Genomic DNA, 24,564 nt, shown 5'->3' with positions numbered 1-24,564 from the left:
AAGCAAATAACAATTACTGTGAAAATATAAATTATAAACATATATTAAAGAGTGTTTCTTTTACATTTTTTTATTATTTTAATGCCCGGACCCATAGGGTAGCAGGGTATTTAAACTTTGTGGAGCATCTCCAGCCTTATAAAGTATAAATAATTGCGATCATCGTCAACAGCTAAGAAGATTAAGTCGTGTATTTTTGTCTGTCTACCTGTCCGTAGGATTTTTGGTAAATGCATAATCCCTTACAAATTTGGTTGCAACGCCTACTTACTACGGGTTGTGTTTGCTTTGTCTGACAATCTAGTATATTTTGCACTCTATATTCCGATATACCGAATGTAGTCGTTGGTATATTTTAAGTATAAGATTAATACCGCAATGTTTTGCTTTTATTCTTAATGGGCAGCGGATCTTTCACAATCGAGCATACTCGACTGTAGCTGCCTTACTTGTTTTAAAGCCAAAAGTCACGATTTTTGGTACATACTAATAATTACATACATTATTTTTTACAGTATTAATTAAGAAGTAATTGTATATTATATGATCAAAATAATATTTGAAGCCTAATAGTATATCGATATACCAAAAATAGTCTAAGGTATATTTAGTGTTTTTTTCGGATTATGAGTTGGTATAACTTACTTGTTCTAAGGAGACAACTATATAAAACTGCTCTAATCTAAGAGTAGGCTTCGGCTGCCAAGCAAAACTACTCACACATATTTCAACAAAAATAGCAACTGAAACGTATCTTGATTCAAGGAGCATGATTAATTGGTACTCACTTGTGTTCATCTTACCGGGAATTCTAGTCTACGCCTGGCCTGGAAACTCTCAGATTAGCGTAAACAATGATTTATTTATCCCGATCTTGCATAATCATTCGGCTTTGACTATGAAATTGTGGGAGGAAAACAACTGTCAGCCAACGTTCTGCTGTTGGCGCTGGCTGCTGGAGTTGCAGAGCACACAGTGTCCTTTCATGCGGCTACTGGTGCATTGCCTCATTGCGTTGCCAGTTTACAATTTGTTACTGTTCTTGATTGGGTAAGCTATAAGTATAAGTCATCAGCAATCATTTAAAGCTAGCTTCTTACTTAGCTGGCAGCTGCATAGAAGCTGCTCCTACACAGCTGAGCGTTTGTTATGGTTGCCGAAACCAATAGCGGAAGAAAGATTGTTGGCACCACAACCTTCGACTGTTGTGGTTAAACCTTTGCTCATGCCACCTACGCCGCCACCGCGTTGCAAGCGTCGCCAGGCGCCCAAGCCGCCAACAGGTCGTATACGCGCTACGCTTAGCTCGCCTGACAAATATCCCAGTCACAAGGATCCATTTGCCACTGTGCCCATCTACGATCCTCAGCAGGAAGAACGCTACAAGACATTGCGCTTGAATCTGCTGCGTGTTCTGGAAGGTTTACAGCAGCCGCTGCCGCCAATGTTGTCCCTGCCGTTGCCCATGCCCGTTGTGCTGACACCACCAAAGCATAAAGTTGAAGACTCAATGCTGGAAGAGTCAACTCTAAGCGAGTCAATACCACCTTTAGATCTATCAAAGAACAAGCGAAAGCCTTCCAAATGGTTGCACACTGTAGTTAAAAGGCTTGGAAAAACCTTCTCGAAAAGCAAGAGTCACAAGCATTTAGAAGTCAGCACAGCTGCCACATTGAGCCATCGAAGCAGCAGCAATAGCAACATCACCAGCAGCAGTAGAAGCGACAGAAGCATCTACACTTTGCAGCCCTTTTGGCAACGCATAGCTCGAAGTTCCACTCGAAGAGGAGCTGGCAAGTCAAAGTTTTATGTGAACTCGCCCAGCTGCTCGGAGACAAACAGCAGCGCCAGTTGCATCTACGCTTATTAGTAGAGGAGACAACGAACGCATGAGGCAGGAAGCAGCTTGAAGCATTGTTCAAGGGAAGATCGTTAGATCGATGCTCCCATGCAAAATGCTGCATCATGCCCAATGCGTTCGCTGTCCCTTCTACACTCAGCATAACATACTTACTTCATTTATATATAAATATATTTTGCTAGCATTCACCTTGAACGTTGCTTTGATTTTATTAGAACACATCCGGCAATACAGACCAAAAGACAGACAAAAGACTTAAGCGACATACGCGGTCGCGTACTCTCATCAATCATAATAAAACTCTGGCGCGATGAAAACAGCCACGACTACCGGGTGAACTTCGGTTGTTTGAGCTTGCAGATTTGTGGCTGATACCCAGCTGATTGTCTCACAACAATGCTAGGAAGCAACGACGAAAAGAAACCCGTAGAGGAGGCGGAGCATGCACTGAAGCGTGCTCTGCGCAGAATCATTGTAATTTATCACTTTTATTTTTTGTTTTTGACTTTCATAAACATAAACATGACAGTTATTAACTTTGAACAAGGATGTGCGCTGTTCTTCGCTGTGTCAGTCGAACAGGTGTTGTAGAGAGACTCTTCCGCAAGGCCAACAAAAGTGAAAACTGCCAGCATATGATTTTCATAATTTTCAACTAAAAATTAAATCACGTTTCTTATCAGCAAACATTGTTGTTGCAGTTGCTGCTGTTGTTGTTGTTGGTCGGTGGTCGGTGAGTGCCTTTCTTTTTCAACAATTACCAAAATCGCAGCAGCGACGTTAACTATGTACAACAAGAGCAATAACAATGAAATTTCACTTTCAATTTGTGTGTAAAAACAAAAGACTTAAGACACGAACTGAACGTCGCAGTCGCCATCGACGTCGCCGCAATCGCAGTGAAGGTTAAGCTGCCCGATTTGATATTCAATTGGTATAACGGTTTCGAAAGCCAAAATGGCCGCCAAGTTTAGCGACAGTCAATGCACTCTAAAGCAGCAGACGACATTACGCTATACAGATCGATTCTTAGCTAATGAAAGTATATATATAAACAGTTTGTAATACGCACTTTAAGCGGCCTTCGTGGCTGGTATGAAATTTTGTATTTTACCGCCATGTGAAACAGAGCATTGCATTTCCATTTCCATTTCTCATTTGTGGCTGCTGCTGCGCAAAACTTTTCCACGTGAAAACTGGCACAGAATTGCAACAAGCAGAAAACCCATAAACAACAATTACAACAACAAGAGTAACAACAACAACAAGTTGGTCAGATTGCAGGCGGCACGCAATACGCATTAAAATGCACACAATTAAGTCGTGCAAATGATTTACAGTGAAAGGCAGTGAAATTTATGGCATGCAAAGCGTGAGAAGCGATCAAAGGAACAATCTCATGTCTCTGCCACACAAAACATTAGAATTTTTGGGCATTTATATACCGAACAACCTACATACGTATATAAAACTAAACCAAAATTTGTTGTTCAAAATCTGAGTCACTTTTAGCGGAACGATTCACGTTTCAGCCGGCAATTGGCACTTTCGCTTTCATTTGAGCAGAGTTTGCTAGCTTTGCTGCTGGTCTTTAGGGCGTGTTCAGTAATCACTGGACTTTGGAAACCCTTTCCAATTACACACACTTACACATCTCGAGCTTATGCAAATGATTTAGCTTGAGGTTGAATGGCTTTCTATCCGTGTGAAATGAATATTTTATGCATTTTGAGTAGTAATAATATATGATGATTACAGTAACTAAAACATTTTGTAAATCATAATTTGAATCAAACGAAGATGCGTCGTTTTTTTATGCTAATCAAAACTCGTTTGCACTTGGCCAATCTTAAAGCTAACTTGTCTGATCTCTGCTATGCGCAATCAATCCTTGTCGCAGTCGCAGTCGCAGCTTAACAGTTGTTGTTGTCTCTTAACAGCTGCTGCTCTGTTAACTGTGCTTACGCTGCTAACAGCTGTGCAGGTCTCTTAACAGTTGCGCTGGTCTCCTAACAGTTGTGCTGCTCTGTTAACAGTTGTCGCTGCTAACTTAACAGTGTGCTCTGTGTGTTTTGAGTGACGCGAAAGAACGGCACAAAAGCGACGCAGCAAAAATTAAATTTTCCATGCAGCTCACACGAAACAACAGTTTTTGTAGTTGTTGTTGCTCTTTTCGTTGCTTGTTGTTTTTATGTTGCGGTTATATTCGTACGTATATGGCGCACGCTCGGACGTGGCCCCGACACGAAGCACTCAAAAACCCATCCAGGTGGAGTGGGGGGAGTGAAAGAGGGAGGGAGACAACGGCATGCGCTCAGAGCAAAACTTCACTCAATTTTGCCGTTTACTTTTTGAGCCAGACGACAACGGCGACGACGACGTCGACGTCTGCTATCGTCTTGGTCGTTGTCTTGGCAGCTGGTCGCGACTGCGCACAAATCAGTTTCAGTTTTTCAGTCCAACGTGCGAGTTCGCAGTTCGAGTAACGGTTACAAACAAACAACAATAAAGTTGGCAAAGCACTTTTTACTCTGTGCGGCAGGAGTTGAATTTGGAATTTCGATTTTTTGATAGAATTTCTTGTGTGTTTTATTGGCAGCGCGTGCGCGACGCGCATTAAAGGCCTCCCCAAAAAGGCTCCTCGAAAACAAAAACAAAAACAAAACCTGTGAAGTGAACAAAATAAGAAATCAATAATTCAACAATTGTTTAAACAATTTGAACAAAACACACAAAATTCTGGATAAGTGTGTGCGACGTTCGTTAGCTGAGTTTGAAAAATGGTGAGTGCAACAGAAGTGTGTCACAAGAAAAAAACACAAAAAAAAAAATTATCATATTTACTACGGAGTGTGACAAGAAGCATGGCAAAACACAACGAATACACTCGTAACTAAGTATGAATATTGAAAGTCAGCGAATGGAAAAATGAATGTTAAACCAAACTGGAGAACGGACAGACAGACAGACGGGCGAACAGACGGACAGACAGACGGACGGACAGACTGACAGATAGACTTGGCTACTGGCTTGTGGCTGCTTGGCTTGGCTGGCTTATAAGAATAGTGACTGCGATTACGGGTTCTGTGCTGACTGCCAGAGCGAAGTTGAAGGCAAACCTGTCAAAAGACAATGGCTATAAAATACAGCAACAAAAACGAATAAAAAAATTTTAATGTGAATACAACAAATTGTGAACGAATTGCCAACAGCATAAAGTAGTTTCTAGCTATTCAGTTTCGCTTTTCATTTTTGGTTAAAATGCGCTTTTACTTCCTTGGCCAAGCGATTTTCCATTATTCCACATTTTTCCATTATGGCCAACAGCACGCCAACAGCAGCAGCAGCAGTAGCTGCAGTTAAGAGTAACTGGCCACGCCTCAATTTGGCACAGTCAAGTAAAAGTCGCAGTCGCAAACAATAACTAGTTTTTTGTCTATGCGTGGCTGTGTTGAGGTGTGTGTGTGTGTTTCTCTTTTACAACAATTAATATTTGCAAACAACACAAAAAACAAACCACAACACACAAATAAAATGAAAGAAAAACTTAAAAAGAGCAAAAAAAAAAATACCTACAACTGCTGCCAGTCAGACGTCGTCGATTGGCAAATCATTGGCCAAGCGGCCCAAAACTGGTCTCGTAAAATTGAAAAACCCGCAAAAATTAGGTTTGAAACACTCGAAACGAGTCGCCAGACGCCGAAACATGTGGAAAAACGACAGAGCCTCAGATTTAAACGAGTTAAAAGGCTTTGCTTCAGCCCCAAAAAATAAGTTAAAGCCATTCATTCATTGTTAGTAAGCTATTGTTTATGGAGCACTTTCCTAGTCTTTGTCTAATTAGCCAAATGCGTTCCGCCCCCCTCTTTTACACCGCCCCCTAAAACCAATCAGACCACGCGCTATTGACAGCCGTGACTGACATGTGCAGCAGTTTTATTTTTGTGTATTTTCTCATTGTTGTTGTTGTAACTCTCACTTTCATTTGACGCTTGAAGCTTGACAATTGAATGAACACTTGCACACAGTACACAGCACAGCACTCACACAGAATTTGTTTGTGAAACAAACAATTCAAATAACGACTCAGCAGAGCCCGGCTTGTGTTTACACACATTTTACAAACCAAAAACAAAAAAAAAAAATGTTAATAGTATACTCACACACATACATACAGATAACGTTATTATAATTGCACACTGCACGGGAGACAGACTTTCTCCCAAAATAAAAAAATAAAATGAAAACTATAAAAACTCTACAACAAACTTTTTTTTGCTGTCGGAAGTTGGCAAAGTGCCAACTCGGCGTATGCGTAATGTGTGTGTGGCGAAAAAAAAGGGAAGCCATATGCGAGTACGTTTTTTGCATGTATGAAATGTCAGCGGTTTCTTAAGTTGAACCCTTGAAATGAAAGGAAACCAAAAGGAGGCTGCAGCGTGATTCATGAAATAAATAAATAAAAGTACTTAAAGCTGCCTCAACATCAACTCGATTAAATACACTAACAATACGTTTCTTTAGTAGTTGCATAAACTTAATTAATGTGGTTATTAAACATATTTACTCGCATTACAATTCAATAAAAATATGAGATTGTTTATCATTAAATAGTCCGTTTAAACGCGCAATTATTAGTTGTAATCACTTCACAGTCAATCAGCTTGTGCAATAATTGCGTTTAAGCGTTAGCAAATGCATTTTAATATAGTGTATTATTATGTCGACTGTTTGTCGAATGCTTGCTCTTGCTTGTTTTTTCTGTTTCTTATATTCACGTAGGGTAGAAGGTTTGTGCCTGCAAATATCTCCTTCTTCTTTGATTGTAGTATTATACCGACATACTAAATTTAGTCTTCAGTATATTTTAGTATTTTCTCAGTATATTGATTTGGCGCATTTATAAAATAATCTCCTTCTTTGAATATAGAACTATATCAATATACCAAATTTATATTTCAGTATATTTTAGTATTTTTTTGTTATATTGATTTGGCGCATTTATAAAATAATCTCCTACTTTGAATATAGAACTATTTCAATATACCAAATTTATCACTCAGTATATTTTAGTATTTTTTCGGTATATTGATTTAGGGTATTTATAAAATAATCTTCTTTTTTTGATTGTGGTACTATATCGATATACCAATTATATATTTTGGTTTTGTTTTAGTATGTTTTCGGTATATTTTTGTATTGTTTCTTCATATTAGTGTGGTATATCTTTAGTCGCCTTTGGTATGTGTTACTATTTTTCGGTATACATATTAGTTTGATATATTTGTAGAGTAATTTACGTAATTTGATATATTTTTACTATAATACCGCACTATTTTGCTTATATTTAAAGTTGGTAGCAAGTATCTTACAGTCGAGCATACTCGACAGTAAATTTCTGACTTGTTTTTTCTTCAACTGAAATATGCGAGTCACAATTACTTTGGCCTAGCCCTGACAGGCGAACTACAAACTACAAACTACAAACTTCAGCGTCAGCGTCAGCGTCAGTTGTGCAGCTGCAGTTGAGTGTCGAGCTGGGGGCTGATGCTGAGTGGGTAGCTCAATTGTCAGTGCCGCACTTTAAACAATACACACACACACACACAATCGTAAAAGACAAATGAAGCTTGCAATTCACTTTTATGATGATTTGCAAATGTACGTAAAAAAAATGGTATTTGCATGCATCAATTGGTTATTGAACTGGCCCAAAGGGGACTACACAAAATGCTAGGCCAGAGCAAATGGCATTTGGTTGATTTGTTGACTCCTTTTTTTTATTTTAGAGAGGGGGTCTGAGACTGAAGCAGGAAGTTCGCGGCCTAAGCGCAAAGCAAACAAAAGCGCAAAAGCGGCGCAACATGTTTTATTTGAACATTTAAATAAGTAAAGGAATGTGTCGCATAATTACTTCACACTTTAAAAGAGTGTTCAATGTCAAGCTAAGGCCAATTATGTGGCTGACATTATGGTCACAAATATATCAATCATTTGTGGCCGCAAAACAATGGACAAACGAGTCGACAACCCAAAAAGCTCAATCAAAATTCAACACTCATTTATCGAAGTGTATTATATAAAGTATTTAATCGAGTTGATGTATAAGAGTTGCTTTTGGCCCTCAGGTCACAAGCGATACAACATAATCGACAAAGCAAAAAAAAAAAGCAACAAAAAGACAACAACAAAATGCCAAAAGCCTGCAAATCATTATCAGTCAAAATATCATGAACACCAAAATGCTAAATGCTGCTAATGAAAATATACGAACGAGCAAACTTGAATCTGTATTTGATATATCTTGAGCTCTATCAAAAAACTTTCAAACAGTTGCACAACACAACTTTTGTGTATTATCTGTTTGCGTAGTTTGGCAACTTTTTATTTATCGTCTTTATATATAAAGTTTTTTTTTCTTCTTTTTTTCGCTCTTCATAATTAAACTAATTAACTGTGTTGGTAATTTGTTTTCATTTAGCCCTTCCGTTTAAATGGCCGATGGCCAAGACAGCGACGTTTAGACATAAATTCATGCGACAATGCCAATAAAAATGTTTGACTTAATACCGTTTGGGCTGTCTAGGCCATAAACTCGCTCTATAAACTCGCCAGCCTCGAGGCGAGACATCATTTGAATATCTTTGCTGTGCACAAATACAGAAATGTAAATAAGACAACAAAATAAGAAAATAACATTAAGATATACTTGAATTTGGATTGTTTAATTTAACGATGCGCACAAAACTTGTTTTTGTTGGCTGTTGGCGGCGGAAAAGGTTAAAGTTGAACAATGGTCTGTGGATTATACTAGTTACTCGTACTAAAGAAAGCAAACGATTCGAAAAGACACACAAACAAACATACAGACAGCCAACACACAAAACAAACTAAACATGGTATTAACTTGCAAATAACACAAATTTCACTTTGATGCGCTTTGTTTGAACGTTGCCTTTTTTGTTGTATCTTTTTGGTTTCTTTGTCGTTTTGTTTATTAATAAAAGCGCATACGTTTTACGTAAGGAGGCGGCTGCTGTTGCTGCTGCTGTAGCTGTTGTTGCTGCTGTTGCATATACTCACACAACAGATACTTAGTTATGACATAATGTCCGGGCCATGGCTCAGTTCCTTATTGTTTTTGTTTTTGTTAGAGCTGCCTTTTGGGCGCACGCCTCTCCCATCAACATACAACAAAAACAAAAATCACAACAAAATATGCATGTGAAACCAGAAACAAAATGACATCCCATAACGAGGCCCAAAGCTGCAACTTGTGGCTGAAGCGAGCTAACAAATTTGTTCATGCATGCCCTGTACTTTAATTTCCAATAAAAGTGGCAAATTTGTAGCAATTTATACTGTATAAGTTTAATAAAGTAATAATAAAAAGGAATAAATTAAAAAATGTGGCACCTTAAATGGGGTTTCATAAAATTTATTTAAAAATGATTACGAATTCTCAAGAAATACTTTCATTTTTGTTTAAACTGCAATTGATCAGCACTCAGCATTCCATTGATATATTTTGGTTTCTAACAAAACTGCAAAATTTCAATAATTAACTGAATTTTTAATGAAAATATAGCTAATAATGTGTAAATAAACCGCAGTTTAAAAAGTATTACTATTATTTGGCATTGATCTTAAATTAATCCAAAATGATCTCGTTAATTTGCGCCTCTTTTGCTTAAAGATAAATTCCGTTAAAACCTTTACTTAATAAACTGCACTTTGATATTGGACTGCAGTTTTATAAATTAATATCTGGTAGCCTTAAATATATTTTATTTAATACACTGTTTTTACATACGAAAGACAAATTAATTTTAAATATTATATTAATTTATAAACTGCATTTTCAACTTCGCTTTAAATTTTTCTTAAAGTTCGCTTCTGACATTTTTTTTATTGCTAGTAAAAATTCATGTCTTCTATAATTAGATCAGTTTTTGCTTAAATTAGTTAAAATTTGAATCAAATTAACTGCACCATAAAATGTTCAGCTGTTTGCCATAATATATAAATCAGCTGCAGTATGATAAGTAGTTAAATTCGCTGGAATTGATCCTAAATTAAAATAGAATTTTTATAACAGTATTCTCTCTTCATATATGCATATAAAAGACAATTTACTTAATATGTTAAATAAATTCACTATAACAAATGTGCTGAAATTTGCTCAAATATAAATAAGCTAAAATGGAATGTTCTCCATAATTTGACCTGTTTTTCAAAGATAAATTCAATTCAATTATCCACAAATAATATAAATAAATAAACTAAAATATACTAAATTCCTAAATGTGAATACATATAAATAAATATAAAATGTGTTCGGTTACTTAAGTAAGTGCATTTGCTTAAAATTAAACTCAACTACTACAAGTATTAACAAAAAATAAAATAAAACTAGTCGAAAACATTGCTATTTGTCATTATTGATGCTAAATTAATATAGAAAGTCTTGGTAAAACAAAAGCAAACTTGAAGTGCATTTCGGTCTTTATTTGGGGGCGTTATGCGCTGTAAGTTTTCCAGGCCGTTAGCTGCAATTAGTGTGGCGCTGTTTGTCGCTTAAGTCTTTTGTTGCGCCAGCTCAAGTATTTGCCGCTAGAGCGGTAATGATACCGCCCCCACTACCAACAACAGCCAAAAAAGACAGGTATTAACATTAATGTGACACTGACAAATTGCCAAATTCTAGACGAGGCCACACTGAAGCTAAAGTTGTATCTGAAGCTGAGACTCTCGAGTAGATTCTTCTCAGACTGGCAAACAAATGGACATAAATTTTATTGACATTATGAACAAGATCGCTAAATGTAGGAAATGGCCGACTGTAGATCAGCAGCCAACAGATCATGAGTGGAACGGAAGTTGTGTGCAGTCAACTGTTGAATTCTCAGCTTCATTCTGAGATGTGGATGTGGATGTGTGTTATGTTAGATGTGGCATTGCAGGCAAAAGAATAATGGCCATAGAGAGATCTTTTGTTATTTGTTTTGTTTTCTGTTTTTTTGGTTTTGTCTTAATTGCTGATTCATTGTGGCAACGACGCACGTTTGAGGCATTTAAAGAGCGTCTTCCAATCAGTTGTTGCATCTCGAATAAGTAAGTCGAGTGTGCTCGACTTTGAGATACCCGTTACTCAACTTTCATACAACCACATTCTAAAAATATACCAAATTAGTTTACAGAAAAATATTATTATATACCATTGGGTATGTTTGGTATATCGACATCTTTATGCGAACCATCTTGAACAAATAAGTCGAGTGTGCTCGACTGTGAGATACCCAAATATACCAAATTAAAGTATCGACCAAATACTAAAATATACCAATCGCTATATTTGGTATATCGACATGTGTGTTCGTTCTAAAAATATACTAAATTAATACAGCGAAATATACCAAATATATATCAATTGATATATTTGGTATACCATCTTGGTCTTCATTCCAAAAATATACCAAATGAATATACCAAAAACACTAAATATTATACTAAATAAATACTAAGTATTTGTAATACTAAATATTATAAAAATATACCGTATTAATATACCGAAATATGCTAAGATATACCAATGACTATTTAGTATATTGGCATCTAGGTGTTCATTCTCAAAATATACCAAATCAATATGCCGAAAATACTAATATGCTACAATATATCAATAGTATATCGATTTTTAGGTGTTCATTCTAAAAATATATCAAATGAATATACCGAAAATACTAAAATATACAAATAGCTATATTTGGTATACCGACATCTAGATGGTCGTATTTACAATATACCGAATTGATATACCGAAAATTACTAAAATATACCATCGGTTATATTTAGTATACCGACATCTAGGTGTTTTTACGAAGCTGCTGCCAGTTGCTGGAGGCACAAAGTTGTAATACCCTTCCACCCTACGGTTAGCGGGTATTAAAAGTTTTATTGGGTGCGTTGTGTGCTTAGCCCACTAGAGACAGAGAGAGTGAGAGAGAGAGAGAGAGAGTCCACAATCGCACTCGACGAGGCTCAAGCATGTCCAGGCCAAGCATATTCCAGCTGTTGCTCAAACTGGAACTGATGTGAATGCCCGTTTCAGGGTTATGCTACAAGCAGGAAGTAACTGGCACAGCGGTTCCACACCCAACAAAAAACAGAAACCGAGATACCGAGAAACCAAACCACGCCACAAAACTTACAGCATCGCAGAGCCGCAGAAGGCGAGAGTAGATGTGTGGTAATTCGAGTCGATTGTTGGCTCCAGTTTGTAGCTTTGAGGTGCGCAATTTTAGCATTATTCTAATTGGTCAGTGAACCAGTTTTCAAACTGCACTTAATGAGCCCTGACTCACCATCGATATCTGTTCAGTTGTCCAGCTGTCCAGCTGTCTAGCTGTCTTTTTGTTGTTACCACGCCAAACTTGTTTCTGTTACTGTCTGTATCGGAGACTGAGACTGAGCGATTGAGGCTTTGGCCGGATTGCGCAAGGTCGTCTGGTCAGGACAGGTGCGCTAAGCTAAACCAGCGAATTAACTCAAATTGTAAGGCGCACGAAACTCACGCTGCACGCCGCCTTAAAAGACAATCAAAAGGCACAGCTCAAATGTAACACACATTTTCATAAAAGCCAAATTAACATAGTTCAACCACAAAAAAAAAAAAATCGCTGACTTATTGCCAAACAGTTATGACTGCGGCGTTTATTTTATCATTTTTTTTTCTGCCGTTAAATTAATACTTTTACATACACGTATAAAACTTAATATTTTAAGCTCGCGCGTGCAGCGGGTTTTCTTTTTTTTCCATTTTTAGTAGTTTTATAGCAGCTTTTTTTCGTTGTATTTATATTTTTATTTTTATTTCGACGCCTCACCTTGAGCTTAATTTCGGTCAAGCCAAAAAGGCATTCAACTTAATTAAATATAACTGCACACAACTGACGACGACAACGACGACGACAGTTGACGACGAAAATTTCAATAAATTTCATACGAAATTCATCAAACAAGCAAAGCAAAGCAACTGAAAGCAGCGCAAAACGCAGCAAACGCAAATGCATTTGTATAGCGCACAAAACGAAAGACTTAAGCGACAAACGTGAACGCGAACCGCAACGAAGCATGATTAATGCAAGTTTTTGCGCAATTTGAGCCGCATGTTGAAAAGAGCGCTCAATAAACGCAATTTTTAAATAAATGAAAAAAAAAAACGAATTGAAAAGAAAAATAACAACATAAAAAGCAATCATCGTAAAAAGTGGAAGAAATAACTTTTTATGCAAATGAATTGCAATTTTTGCGCTTTCTTGCGTAGAGATTTTTCAGTCTCGTCTCGGATAACGCCATGTGGTTAAGTGTTTGGTCTGGGCATAGGATTACACGCTTGCCAATGATCATAATTATCAGCATTTCAAATGAGCTGTTAAACTGAAGACTGACTGCAGCAACAGCAGCTGAAGTTGGCTTGCAAAGATTTCACTGTAAACAAATTATATTTTTCGTATTTTTGCTTTTGCGCAAACAATTGAAAGAAATAACAAATCTTGCGCCAGGAATGCAGCTCTATCACTTCGCTGTCTCTCTTTTATTTATTGACTTTTATTTAGTGCTGTCGTAATCAACAAATCCAAACACACGTCTTTCGCATTGCAAACTCAAATCCACCCCAGCGAATGGACTTAGCTAATGATACTTGCAATGGGGTCTTAGACAATATATATTTTGCCCCGAAAATGGGCAAAACAATAATTTACGTAACCGCCACAGAAAAACATTTGTTCGATTGCGCCTATTGAATGATTTGCTACAAAGAAATAAAATCAAAGAAAAATAATAGTAGTGAGAAAGAGCCAAAAGCGGAGGCAGCTTGTAGTTCTTGGCGCTTTTCGCTTTCGCATAAAAGAAAATGAAAGGCATTTAGAGGCATGTTTTCACCTCAATTCATTTCCGCGCCACACTCCGCGCTGCCCCAATCCCCAAGAGCATAAACCAGTTGGTCTGGTCCAGTCGCGACTTCGACTTCGACTTCGCTGTTGCCGGTCGCTGTCAATAAGGAACTTTTTTTTTCGTTGTTTTTTCTTTATTTTTTGTGGTTTCTTTTGGTTTTGCGCCTGCGCATTAAAAAAATGTATAATTTATGCATAATTTGGCTTGGCTTAAAAACATTTAAATGAATACAGTTTTTTGCAGATTATAGTAGATAAGTCTATATAAACCAGTTTCACTTTTTCCACATCTCGATCAAAAGATCTAACAGACCCCAAATAAAGGCGCCCGAGAAATGTTCGCAGAATACTCGCCGAGAGAGAGAGAGAGAGAGAGAGAGAGATTTATGGGCTTGTCGGGGTGTTTATGGCAGGGCAGGGCAATAAATTATTGTTGTTATTTGAAACAGACTTAGGTTATTTGTTTCAATCCCCGGCGACCTTGGCCACCACAACCACAGCGCACACACTTTTAGCCAAGTCGCATGCGCAACTTAAAACCTAGAGAAGAAGGCGTGACATTTTCGTCTAACTGTAACTGTAACTTTTTGTTGCTGCGACGATCGTTATCGAAACGGCGCACGTTTGTGCCAATTTTGGCCATTTCTTTTTTGGCTAAGCATTAAGCAGTCTAACTGCCTGTGAAAGGCCATCAAACGTTAAACGTCAAGAGCGTTGTGTAAGGTGTTCTTAATGACGCTGCCAAATGCTAATGCCCCGTTGAATACCAAACAATCAAACAAGCAAAGCAACAATCTGAAATTTAGTCGAATTGTGCTGTGCTGTGCTGTCACGACACAACATTGTTGCCTTATTAAAAATAACTTTCGCAATGGAAATATTGTTGAATTTTTTTGTGGTTTTTGTGCTTTGGCATATGACGCATATTAAACTAGACAATTGTCTTCATTTCTTTAGCTTAATTTATTTGAAATTTTAATGCAAGCTAATTAACCAGTTTCTCATTTTTGATTGCAACATTTTATTATCTTAAATTTTATTTGATAGTCTGTTGCTATTGTTACTAAGTGTGTGCATAAATCAGCATGACAATTGAATTGCAAGTGTTTCTTCTATTTTTTGTGTATTACAAATTGGAATTCGTAATTTGAAATGTGAATTGGGGGAATGGGGAACGGCGTAGGCTTTTAAGCCCTCCAAAAGTGGCAATAATAATAATGTTCAAAGTCAAGATGTCGCTTGAGTGGATGTTGCCATTGCCACTGTAAAAAAAAACAGAGAGAGAAAAATACAAAACTGAAGATGTCACCCAACAAAAACTGCTTCAGATGCAGCACACAAAAGAAAAACATACTTTTGCATAATTATTAACAAAACTAAAACAAAAAACAAAAAGAGTGAAATACAATTTTAATTAGTTGTTGAGGCAATCGAGTCTGTTGTTGTTTGCCAACAGGGTTGGGGGAGCAGCAACGTCTCCGGCTCGTGAACTGGGTCAATGTCAAGAGTTGGTCATTATCAACATTGCGGCTTTGTTTGTAATTTTTGTGGGCGCCAGTTCAGTGTGAACAAACTGGAGTGGAGAGCGGCCGAAGAGGCCGAAGGGCCCGGCAAAAAATAACAAAAAAACAAAATAAAACATGCTCTGACTCTGACCTTCTGCTGCGGACGGCGGACAACAAATTAAAAACCATTTCTGACAGTGTTCGAAACAAGTGCCACGTAATTTGCCGAAACTTGACGTGCCCCCCACATAAATCATTTTATCTCTTGCACATCAAAACAAAAAAAAATCCAACTGTATAACTGTGATTAATTGCTCTCTACACGTTGTCTTTTACAGTTGCCACCGCGATTGCTGCGAATTGCCTTTGTGATATGCCTGCTGGTTGTATTGCTCTCTCCCTCCACAGACAGCGCGCAAAGTAAGTAAAAAACCGTTAATAAATAAATTAAAAAGTGCAAAAAATTAGGGGACACCCGGGTTTGAACCGGGGACCTCTCGATCTGCAGTCGAATGCTCTACCACTGAGCTATATCCCCACTTATGCAAGACTTGGCAATTTACCAAAGAACAACTACAATATCTCCTAGTACAGCATTCGATTTCATTTAATCACTCCTCACTCGCATAGGCGAGTCTTCTGCTCTGCACCGCCTACGTACTATTTTTGTGCTTCGTCGGTCTCTGCGCAGAGACGGAAGTTGATAAAGAGTTGTTGTACTATTGTGTTGCCACTAGACCGTGATTACATTTATCTGCAACATTATCACGTAACAGCAAATGCATGTTTCCCAAATGACTTGCCATTATCAGTGGTACTTTGTCAAATCTACCACGCCACCAAAATAAAACACTTAGGCAGTCGAAGTAATTTTAAAATCAATTGTGTTATATAAACAACGAAAGGGTTTTGGCATTTGATTTGAGATCGGTTTGCGAGTTTAAAGTAAATGCGAAAGGTATTTCGTAATTTATAAATTGTTTGTTTAATTTAATTCGAAAGTATTGCGCAAACCATTTCTGTGGTATTTGGTTTGACTGCGCAAGAGTTTATTTTTGCTAAGCAGCGAAAAGAAAATATAATTTACACGTATATGTAGCCCAAACAATAATATGAAATAACAAAAATATGCTCATTAAAATTAAAAAAAAAAAAATAATGTGCAAAAAATCAGGGGACACCCGGGTTTGAACCGGGGACCTCTCGATCTGCAGTCGAATGCTCTACCACTGAGCTATATCCCCATGCCTGCGTTTGCTGCCTAAGCTAGTACTTAAGCGTACACAAAGCGTGTAGTTGTTCTGAATGCAGTATTTAACCCTTGGCTGGTTACTAGAAAAATGATGCAATGTTTGAAAATAAATGCATCAGGCAGGAGGCAGCTGTTTAACAACAGAAGTAATTAAAAAGCGAAGTTTCAATTTGTGCAAAACAAGCGAGGAAATTAAATTATATTATTATAATTATAATAATAATACAATGTCGCAAATAAAAACAATTACCAGAATAGAATAAATTAAAAAAACAGAAAGCAAAATTATACAAAGATAAGCAAGCAGACACTATTGAAAATACATTTATTATTGTTGTTTCGTTTTATTTGATAACAATCCTTTTAGTTAAGAAGAATCCCACCAACAGCCTCAGCGTACTTTCTTCCTTGTATCCATTATTCAGTTGATTGGTGCTTCGAAATAATCAAAAAGTTTTACCTAGGGGACACCCGGGTTTGAACCGGGGACCTCTCGATCTGCAGTCGAATGCTCTACCACTGAGCTATATCCCCATGTGGAGATCCCCACAGAATGGAGCTACAATCGACAAGCAAAACAAAACTGCTATTTTAAGAGAATAACTACTACCCGTACAGATAAATCAGCATGAGTAATGCAACAAAAAGTGCGATAAGCAACTCGTTCTCAGTGTCTGTAAGAATAAAAAAGAGCAAAAAAGTTTACCAAGGGGACACCCGGGTTTGAACCGGGGACCTCTCGATCTGCAGTCGAATGCTCTACCACTGAGCTATATCCCCAGTTGAGTTTTCATCGACCGAACGCGTACTTAAAACACTCGCCCAAGCATAAGCTAAAAGTAGACACAGTTTGCAGCGCCACAACAAAGACACCCATACAACGGCAAAAAGAACTGTTGTGTGTGGGCATGCGCCGAGAGAAACAAAGAGAACCAAAGAGGAGAGGGGAACCCCTAACCACGAAGACCGGTTAAACAGTATTTGCCATAAAATTCGCATTGTTATTTCAGTTGGTGGGGACAAATTTAATAATTATTTTTAATATCACGTTAAACAGGTCCGCGCAATGGCCACTTTAATTGCCCAAGTATTTAGGAAGAGCGAGTACCATTAATGAATGCTTACGCAGATACATCCATTAGGTGTCTTCATTATGGCTGATTGTCAGAATTAATAAAATTCGAAACGATACTCTTCTACCTACCTACCATATATGGGGGGTACTTTTCGTTTATAAATGCATAAATCCAATGAGACATGGAAATAAATGGCCTGGATAATAATCAAGCATAAGTCGCTAAGACAACTACTGAAGAAGAAGATGGAGATGACAAACCGAACATTAATTTTAAATAATTGTCACTCGACACAGTCAATTGTGATTACGATTGCGATTGAGATTCAGATTGTGATCTCTCGAGGTTGCATGAATAGCTTTACGTTTGATTGATGATCATGAGCGGTAGATTGAAGCCAGCTGACGTTCAGCTTACCAGCAGTAGCAAGCTTAAAGAGTTGTTAGCAAAGGTCAAGTATGTCGGATGTAGGCGGAGCTGAGCTTAATAATACCTGGTCGAAAAAAATGTATATTTAAGACTTATATGGCTTGTAAAGCATAAGAAAGTAATATATCAACAATTATAAACTTGAATTTAGGCAACATACAAGCTGGTAGACAAGATTTATAACGTTTCACGAATGGTGCCCAAAAGTTTCATTGCAATCGCACCATAAACTTTAGAGTTAATTAAGATACACTTTTATAAGTCGCAGAGGATGTTATAATTGCTTCCTGTAAACGTCAACACGCTTGCAAGTCAATCAAAAACCAATTTTATGGAGTTCAAAATATATTTGGAATGCTTCCTCAAAACTTCATTACGATTGCTACATAAACTCGCAAGTTTAAAGTCAATAAACAATTTTATAATGTGAAAATCGGCTCATTTCACACATTGTATTACGAAATCCGCTTTAGTTTGGTAACAACTATTGTGCCGGGTATAACATAGTCAGATAAAGTTAATGTAACTGCCAAACTAATTAATCTTCTCAACTCATTTATCTTCTCTGTTTTTATTTTTTTTTACAGCCAAGACGCGTCGGCGCATGCGACGACCAAGCACAGTTACCAGTTCATCACGCAGCAGTTTGCTGACCTCCAAGAAGGCAACTGAATCGCCGGTGGCCGAGAAGCGCATCGATCAGGAACCGGCCTCCACGACCAGCGTCGCTCGCACTCGTCTCCGCTCCAAGTCGAAGCTCCGCGGAGGTGCAGCTGCCGCAGCAGCCGCTGCTGGAGGAGCTGCGCTTGTTGCCAGTGGATCTTCGCTGAAGGGCAAGAAGACGAAGGTGGATGATGGCACACCGAAGATCGTTTGCTATTACACCAATTGGTCGCAGTATCGTGTTAAGGTTGGCAAGTTTGTGCCCGAGGATATTCCCGCTGATCTCTGCACGCACATTATCTTTGCCTTTGGCTGGCTAAAGAAGGGCAAGCTGAGTTCCTACGAGTCCAACGATGAGACCAAGGACAATGTACCTGGACTTTATGAACGCATGATGAATCTGCGCAAGGCGAATCCCAAGCTGAAGGTGAGCTTACATTTAATTTCTCAATTCCTAATTCCTACTAATTGTTTTTCTTCTAGATTTTGCTGGCTATTGGCGGTTGGTCCTTCGGCACACAGAAGTTCAAGGATATGTCAGCTACTCGCTACACTCGCCAGACCTTTGTCTACTCTGCCATTCCCTTCCTGCGTAAACGTGGTTTCGATGGTCTCGACATGGATTGGGAATACCCCAAGGGATCTGATGACAAGAAGAACTTTGTGCTGCTGCTGAAGGAATTGCGCGAAGCCTTCGAGGCTGAGGCCCAGGAACTGAAGCAACCTCGTCTCCTCTTGTCCGCTGCTGTGCCTGTGGGTCCCGACAATGTGCGCGGTGGTTATGATGTGCCTGCCATTGCCAGCTATCTGGACTTTATCAATCTGATGGCCTACGATTTCCACGGCAAATGGGAACGCGAAACGGGACACAATGCACCACTGTAAGTAAAGGATATTAAATTTATCATAAGTAAAAAGCTAATAACTTTTGTGAATTTAACATCTCAAAAAACACTAAAGATAATTTTAAACATTTCTAAAATTGGTATACTAAAATTTGCAAATAACTTTTTTTGACAAAGTTTTGAGTCGACGCTTGCACATTAAAACTGCTTTGCATCTAAAATAGCTTTCATTTATAATTTCTGCAGAATTCTTTTAGAGAAACATTAATTAGAAAAATGCAGTTCAATAATATATGTACTACAAAACATAGAGATTCACTCCAATTATTTCAAAAAGAGAATATTTTTTGTCTCTACTGTAATTACTTTAGTACTTTTGAATTATATATGAAAATACCAAAAGTAAAGTTTTATATTTGTGGTTCAAGATACAATTGCAAATTCTCTGCTTAATGTAACTAATATTATATTTAAAAGATATTCAATTTAAATATATTAGCAAAAAAATGTTTGTTTTTAATTTCAATCTTTAAAAATATTTATCCTTTATTTTGCTTTCCTTGCAGCTATGCACCCTCCTCGGACTCCGAGTGGCGCAAACAGTTGTCGGTGGACAATGCTGCCAATCTGTGGGTCAAGATGGGCGCACCCAAGGAGAAGTTGATCATTGGTATGCCAACCTATGGACGTAGTTTTACCCTCGCCAACACCGAGAAGCACGGACCCAATGCACCAGCCACAGGCGGCGGTCGCGAAGGTGTTTATACCAAGGAGAGCGGTTTCCTGGCCTACTACGAAATCTGTGAGATGCTGCTCAATGGCGCCGTCTATGTGTGGGATGAGGAGATGAAGGTGCCCTACTTGGTGGATGGTGATCAGTGGGTGGGCTTCGATGATGAGCGCGCGATTCGCAACAAGATGCATTGGATCAAATCGAATGGCTTTGGCGGTGCTATGGTCTGGACTATTGATATGGATGACTTCAAGGGTGAGGTGTGCGGAGGAAATGTCAAGTATCCATTGATTGGAGCCATGCGTGAGGAACTCTTGGGCATTTCGCGTGGCAAGGAGGCCAAGGATGTCAACTGGACTGCTGTGGCTGCTACGTTCGAGGATATTGAAGAGGTGAGTGTAATTGACACCTGTTTGGGAACTTTGATTTAATCCTTTACTCTATTGCAGAAACCTGAACCCATCAAGATTTCTGTGGATGAAATTCTGAACAAGGTGCGCAAACCACATGTGCAGAAGAAGCAACGCATCAAGGGCGGCTCTAATGCTGTGGATACCAATAGTAAGTTTACTTAATAGAAATAGAAACCCTAAATTTAAACTGAAAATATGTCAGAACTGAGATAATCTGGGATTGTCTTGACCGAGGCATGAAATTGTTCACATTTTCTATACCAAAATTCTTGAATTCCGGGATTAAAATAGGAATAACTATTCATCTATTGATCTGTCAATAGAAAGGATTGCTTTGATAACAAATAAATCCATTTGCTAATGTCATTTTCTTTTCTTTTATCTATAGCTCGTCCCGCTCAGGTCTTCTGTTATCTGACCAGCTGGTCTGCTAAACGCCCTGGCGCTGGCAAATTCGAACCGGAGAACATTGATCCTAAACTGTGCACACACATTGTCTACGCCTTTGCCACGCTGCAGGATTACAAGCTGGCTGAAGCTACCGATGATGATCCCGAGAACTACGAGAGCGTTATTGCCTTGCGTGACACGAATCCCGATCTGCAAATCTTGTTGGCCATTGGCGGTTGGGCCTTTGGTTCCACGCCCTTCAAGGAGCTCACCTCGAACGTGTTCCGCATGAATCAGTTCGTCTACGAAGCCATCGATTTTCTGCGTGATTACAAATTCAACGGCTTGGACGTCGATTGGGAGTATCCACGTGGTGCTGAGGATCGTGTTGCCTATGTGAATCTGCTCAAGGAATTGCGTGTGGCTTTCGAGGGCGAAGCCAAGTCATCGGGATTGCCACGTCTCCTGCTCACAGCTGCTGTGCCCGCTTCCTTCGAAGCCATTGCTGCTGGCTATGATGTGCCCGAGATCTCCAAATATCTGGACTTTATCAATGTGATGACCTACGATTTCCACGGTCAATGGGAGCGCACTGTGGGCCACAATTCGCCGCTGTTTGCTTTGGAATCCGCCACCGGTTACCAGAAGAAACTGACTGTGGATTACAGCGCACGCGAGTGGGTGAAACAAGGTGCACCCAAGGAGAAGCTATTGATTGGCATGCCCACCTATGGACGTAGCTTTGAGCTGGTCAATGAGACGCAATTCGACATTGGTTCACCATCTTCGGGTGGCGGCAAGACGGGCAAGTTTACCAACGAGGCGGGCTTCCTCAGCTACTACGAAGTGTGCACTTTCCTGGCAGCAGACAACACCACATTGGTGTGGGATTCGGAGCAGCAGGTGCCCTTCGCCTACAGAGGCAATCAGTGGGTGGGCTTCGACGATGAACGTTCACTCAAGACAAAGGTGAGTTTATTTGATAAATCTTTAACTGAATTACAACTAATTTTATTCTCTGCTACAGACCGAATGGCTTAAGGAGCAAGGCTTTGGCGGCATTATGGTGTGGTCTATTGACATGGATGATTTCTCTGGACGCTGCGGCAGCGGCAAGTATCCTCTGTTGAATGCGCTCAGTGAGGAACTCAAGGATTACAAAGTGGCGTTGGAATACGATGGACCCTACGAGTCCCATGGACCACGTGGAGCTTACACGACAAAGGATCGTAAGTAGTTGGCTAAATAACTAACACATTTCTCAATAAGTCAAAGATTCAATTTATATCGATAAATACTTAAGTAAGGTTTTTCTGATAACTATATATAAAGTTTAATGACATTTCGATAGCCAGAAAAAGATTTTTAGATGTTCACTTAGCTCTATTATTCCTTCAACAACAAATACATTGTAAGCTTCTGAATACACAATATAATCCAGATATGAACTCAAGAGTCCATTGGCTATGCGTTGACCCTAAGAAGATGCTTGGTGGCGAAAAGTTATGCTGATGAAGGGGGTGAAGTTAAAATTGCTGAAACTGGGGCCTATTTTAAGAAAAAGATAAATCATTCTAGAGCGTGCAAAAGATTTTTACAGTATTCATCTTAAAGATTATGTAGACAAGAAAGATCATATATAGACACTATTTACTATATAGCAAATTGAAAACCTATTAAAACTCCTTTTTAATTCACAGCTCATGACGTTACCTGCGCGGAGGAGGATGGTCACATTAGCTACCACAAGGATTGGGCCGACTGCACACATTACTATATGTGCGAGGGTGAGCGCAAGCATCACATGCCATGTCCTGCCAACCTGGTCTTCAATCCCCAGGAGAATGTGTGCGATTGGCCCGAAAACGTTGAGGGCTGCCACGCACCAACGGAGGCGCCTGCCTAAGAATGGACTGTAATGCAAGTCCTTAGGCACTTCTTTTGTAAAGCTCCCATTTGCAAGTTGTTAATACGAGTACGAGTACGAGAGAGTATATAATATTCAACAAACAAAAAAAACAAACGATGCCCTAGTTTTAGTTTTGAAATTGCTGCCCCAACCAACCCCTCCCGCCCACACTAACTCGACAAAAACAAAAAACAAATACTCAAAATCAGCTGAATTTTTTGTACTACAAATGTAAGCTTAATTAAACATATATTTAGCGTTTAAGTAGTTTTTATGTTTTAGCTAAAAGTGAATGCACAACTTTTATGTAGTTGCCTCCTCTAACAAAAAACGAAAACAAAACAAGAAACAAAAACAAAATGAACACAGCTTTCGCATTTCCTTCCGTTTCGATAAACACAATTATTATAAACAAAAAACAAAACAAAGGATATATAATAATGAGCGAATCTTTTATATATTAAACTGTGATAATCACAATAAGAAACGACCAGAAGTTTATCAAAATTACACCACAAAACACATAACGAACAAAAACTAATTCGAATTCATGCTAAATTTGCCCCGCTCTAAAACGAAAGTTGTACATTTTCAAGTTTTAACTATAAAATTTGTATTATACGTTGTAATTATTTAGTTAAAATAAAACACACATACAAAATATAATAAGCTTGTTTTTCTTATAATTAATTTTAAAAATTTTCAGATGTATTAACAAATGGCCCGATTTTGCAATCAGGCACTAGCAAAAATTATTTTAGACTCATTAGAGTGCTCCTCTCCACGGAAATCTTTAGTAAAAGGCGAAAGATTTATTCGACAACTGAAGAGAAGCCAGAGTAATTTCCCAATGCATTCTAGCAACTATGCTACTATTGCACTACTAGAACTGCTTGCGAATTACAAGCACATGATAGGGCAAAAGTAACGTGCTTTTCTGTTGCATACTTCAGGGTGCACTGGAAACAACCACCACCATTTATGCTGTCTCTCTGCAAGACTGCGCATGAGTCAGGTAAGTTTAGAGTTGATGGTATTACAATTCACAATTGGTTCTGGCATCCGAATATCCACTAACGGGACATCTTGCCGTTACAAGTTATCGCTTCTCGGCCTTATGGCTAAGATCAAAGTGTAGTATCTGTTCTTATCAGCTTAACATCTGATAGATCCTCCATCGGAGGACAACAAATGTTAAACTGATTTTTGGAAATAGACGGAGTGCTAGGGGCTTGCTCCACCTCTGTCACGGGTTGGCCTGGTATTGCAGTACCGCCAGGATTCGGCCCAACTAAATAATAAATATGAAAACAATCTTAAAGTATTCAAGTTGGTATTACTAGAATGAATATCTGGTAGATAATAATCAGATTTCTTATTAATCTGAATAATATAGATTGAATCCATCATCTATTTTATCTATTAGAATTTTTAACCCAAGCTCGAGAAATAAAAATAGGAATTTCTATTCAATTCATTATTTTCAGAAAAATAATCATTTGTGGATCGAAATTTACCAATTTTAAAGATG

The 24,564-nt window shown here is 38.5% G+C and overlaps 2 protein-coding genes and 6 non-coding genes across 9 annotated transcripts; 3 read left to right on the top strand and 5 right to left on the bottom strand.

Moving 5' to 3' along the window:
• The first annotated feature begins 684 nt into the window (after positions 1-684).
• Positions 685-2,056, top strand: LOC132790165 (uncharacterized). Of its 2 annotated transcripts, none has more exons than XM_060798615.1 (2): positions 685-1,050; positions 1,093-2,056. In XM_060798615.1, exons 1-2 carry the CDS (start codon positions 770-772, stop codon positions 1,868-1,870), a joined length of 1,059 nt encoding a protein of 352 aa, XP_060654598.1. In that variant the 5' UTR covers positions 685-769; the 3' UTR covers positions 1,871-2,056. The 2 variants fall into 2 exon arrangements, with proteins under 2 accessions (XP_060654598.1, XP_060654599.1); XM_060798616.1 differs by having other exon boundaries at positions 687-1,050; positions 1,105-2,056.
• Positions 2,057-4,303: 2,247 nt separating this feature from the next.
• LOC132791067 (probable chitinase 10) lies at positions 4,304-23,460 on the top strand. Its single transcript, XM_060799850.1, has 9 exons — positions 4,304-4,644; positions 15,662-15,743; positions 18,668-19,170; positions 19,227-19,624; positions 20,155-20,713; positions 20,771-20,882; positions 21,123-22,093; positions 22,152-22,353; positions 22,825-23,460. The coding sequence occupies exons 1-9, from the start codon at positions 4,642-4,644 to the stop codon at positions 23,028-23,030; spliced, it is 3,036 nt and encodes a 1,011-aa protein (XP_060655833.1). The 5' UTR covers positions 4,304-4,641; the 3' UTR covers positions 23,031-23,460.
• On the bottom strand, positions 15,790-15,861 carry Trnac-gca (transfer RNA cysteine (anticodon GCA)). Its single transcript has one exon. It is a non-coding gene; the product is annotated as a tRNA-Cys (tRNA).
• Trnac-gca (transfer RNA cysteine (anticodon GCA)) lies at positions 16,496-16,567 on the bottom strand. Its single transcript has one exon. It is a non-coding gene; the product is annotated as a tRNA-Cys (tRNA).
• Trnac-gca (transfer RNA cysteine (anticodon GCA)) lies at positions 17,038-17,109 on the bottom strand. Its single transcript has one exon. It is a non-coding gene; the product is annotated as a tRNA-Cys (tRNA).
• Trnac-gca (transfer RNA cysteine (anticodon GCA)) lies at positions 17,284-17,355 on the bottom strand. Its single transcript has one exon. It is a non-coding gene; the product is annotated as a tRNA-Cys (tRNA).
• Positions 23,461-23,753: 293 nt separating the features above from the next.
• LOC132794569 (U5 spliceosomal RNA) lies at positions 23,754-23,876 on the bottom strand. The gene has a single exon (XR_009633242.1). It is a non-coding gene; the product is annotated as a U5 spliceosomal RNA (small nuclear RNA).
• Positions 23,877-24,134: 258 nt separating this feature from the next.
• LOC132794562 (U2 spliceosomal RNA) lies at positions 24,135-24,329 on the top strand. Its single transcript, XR_009633236.1, has one exon. It is a non-coding gene; the product is annotated as a U2 spliceosomal RNA (small nuclear RNA).
• Positions 24,330-24,564: the final 235 nt, after the last annotated feature.

This window comes from Drosophila nasuta, chromosome 3 (assembly GCF_023558535.2).
Source record: "Drosophila nasuta strain 15112-1781.00 chromosome 3, ASM2355853v1, whole genome shotgun sequence".
Lineage (NCBI taxonomy): Eukaryota > Metazoa > Arthropoda > Insecta > Diptera > Drosophilidae > Drosophila > Drosophila nasuta.
Note: the sequence above shows the minus strand (reverse complement) of the source record. Positions and strands in the feature narration are given on the sequence as shown.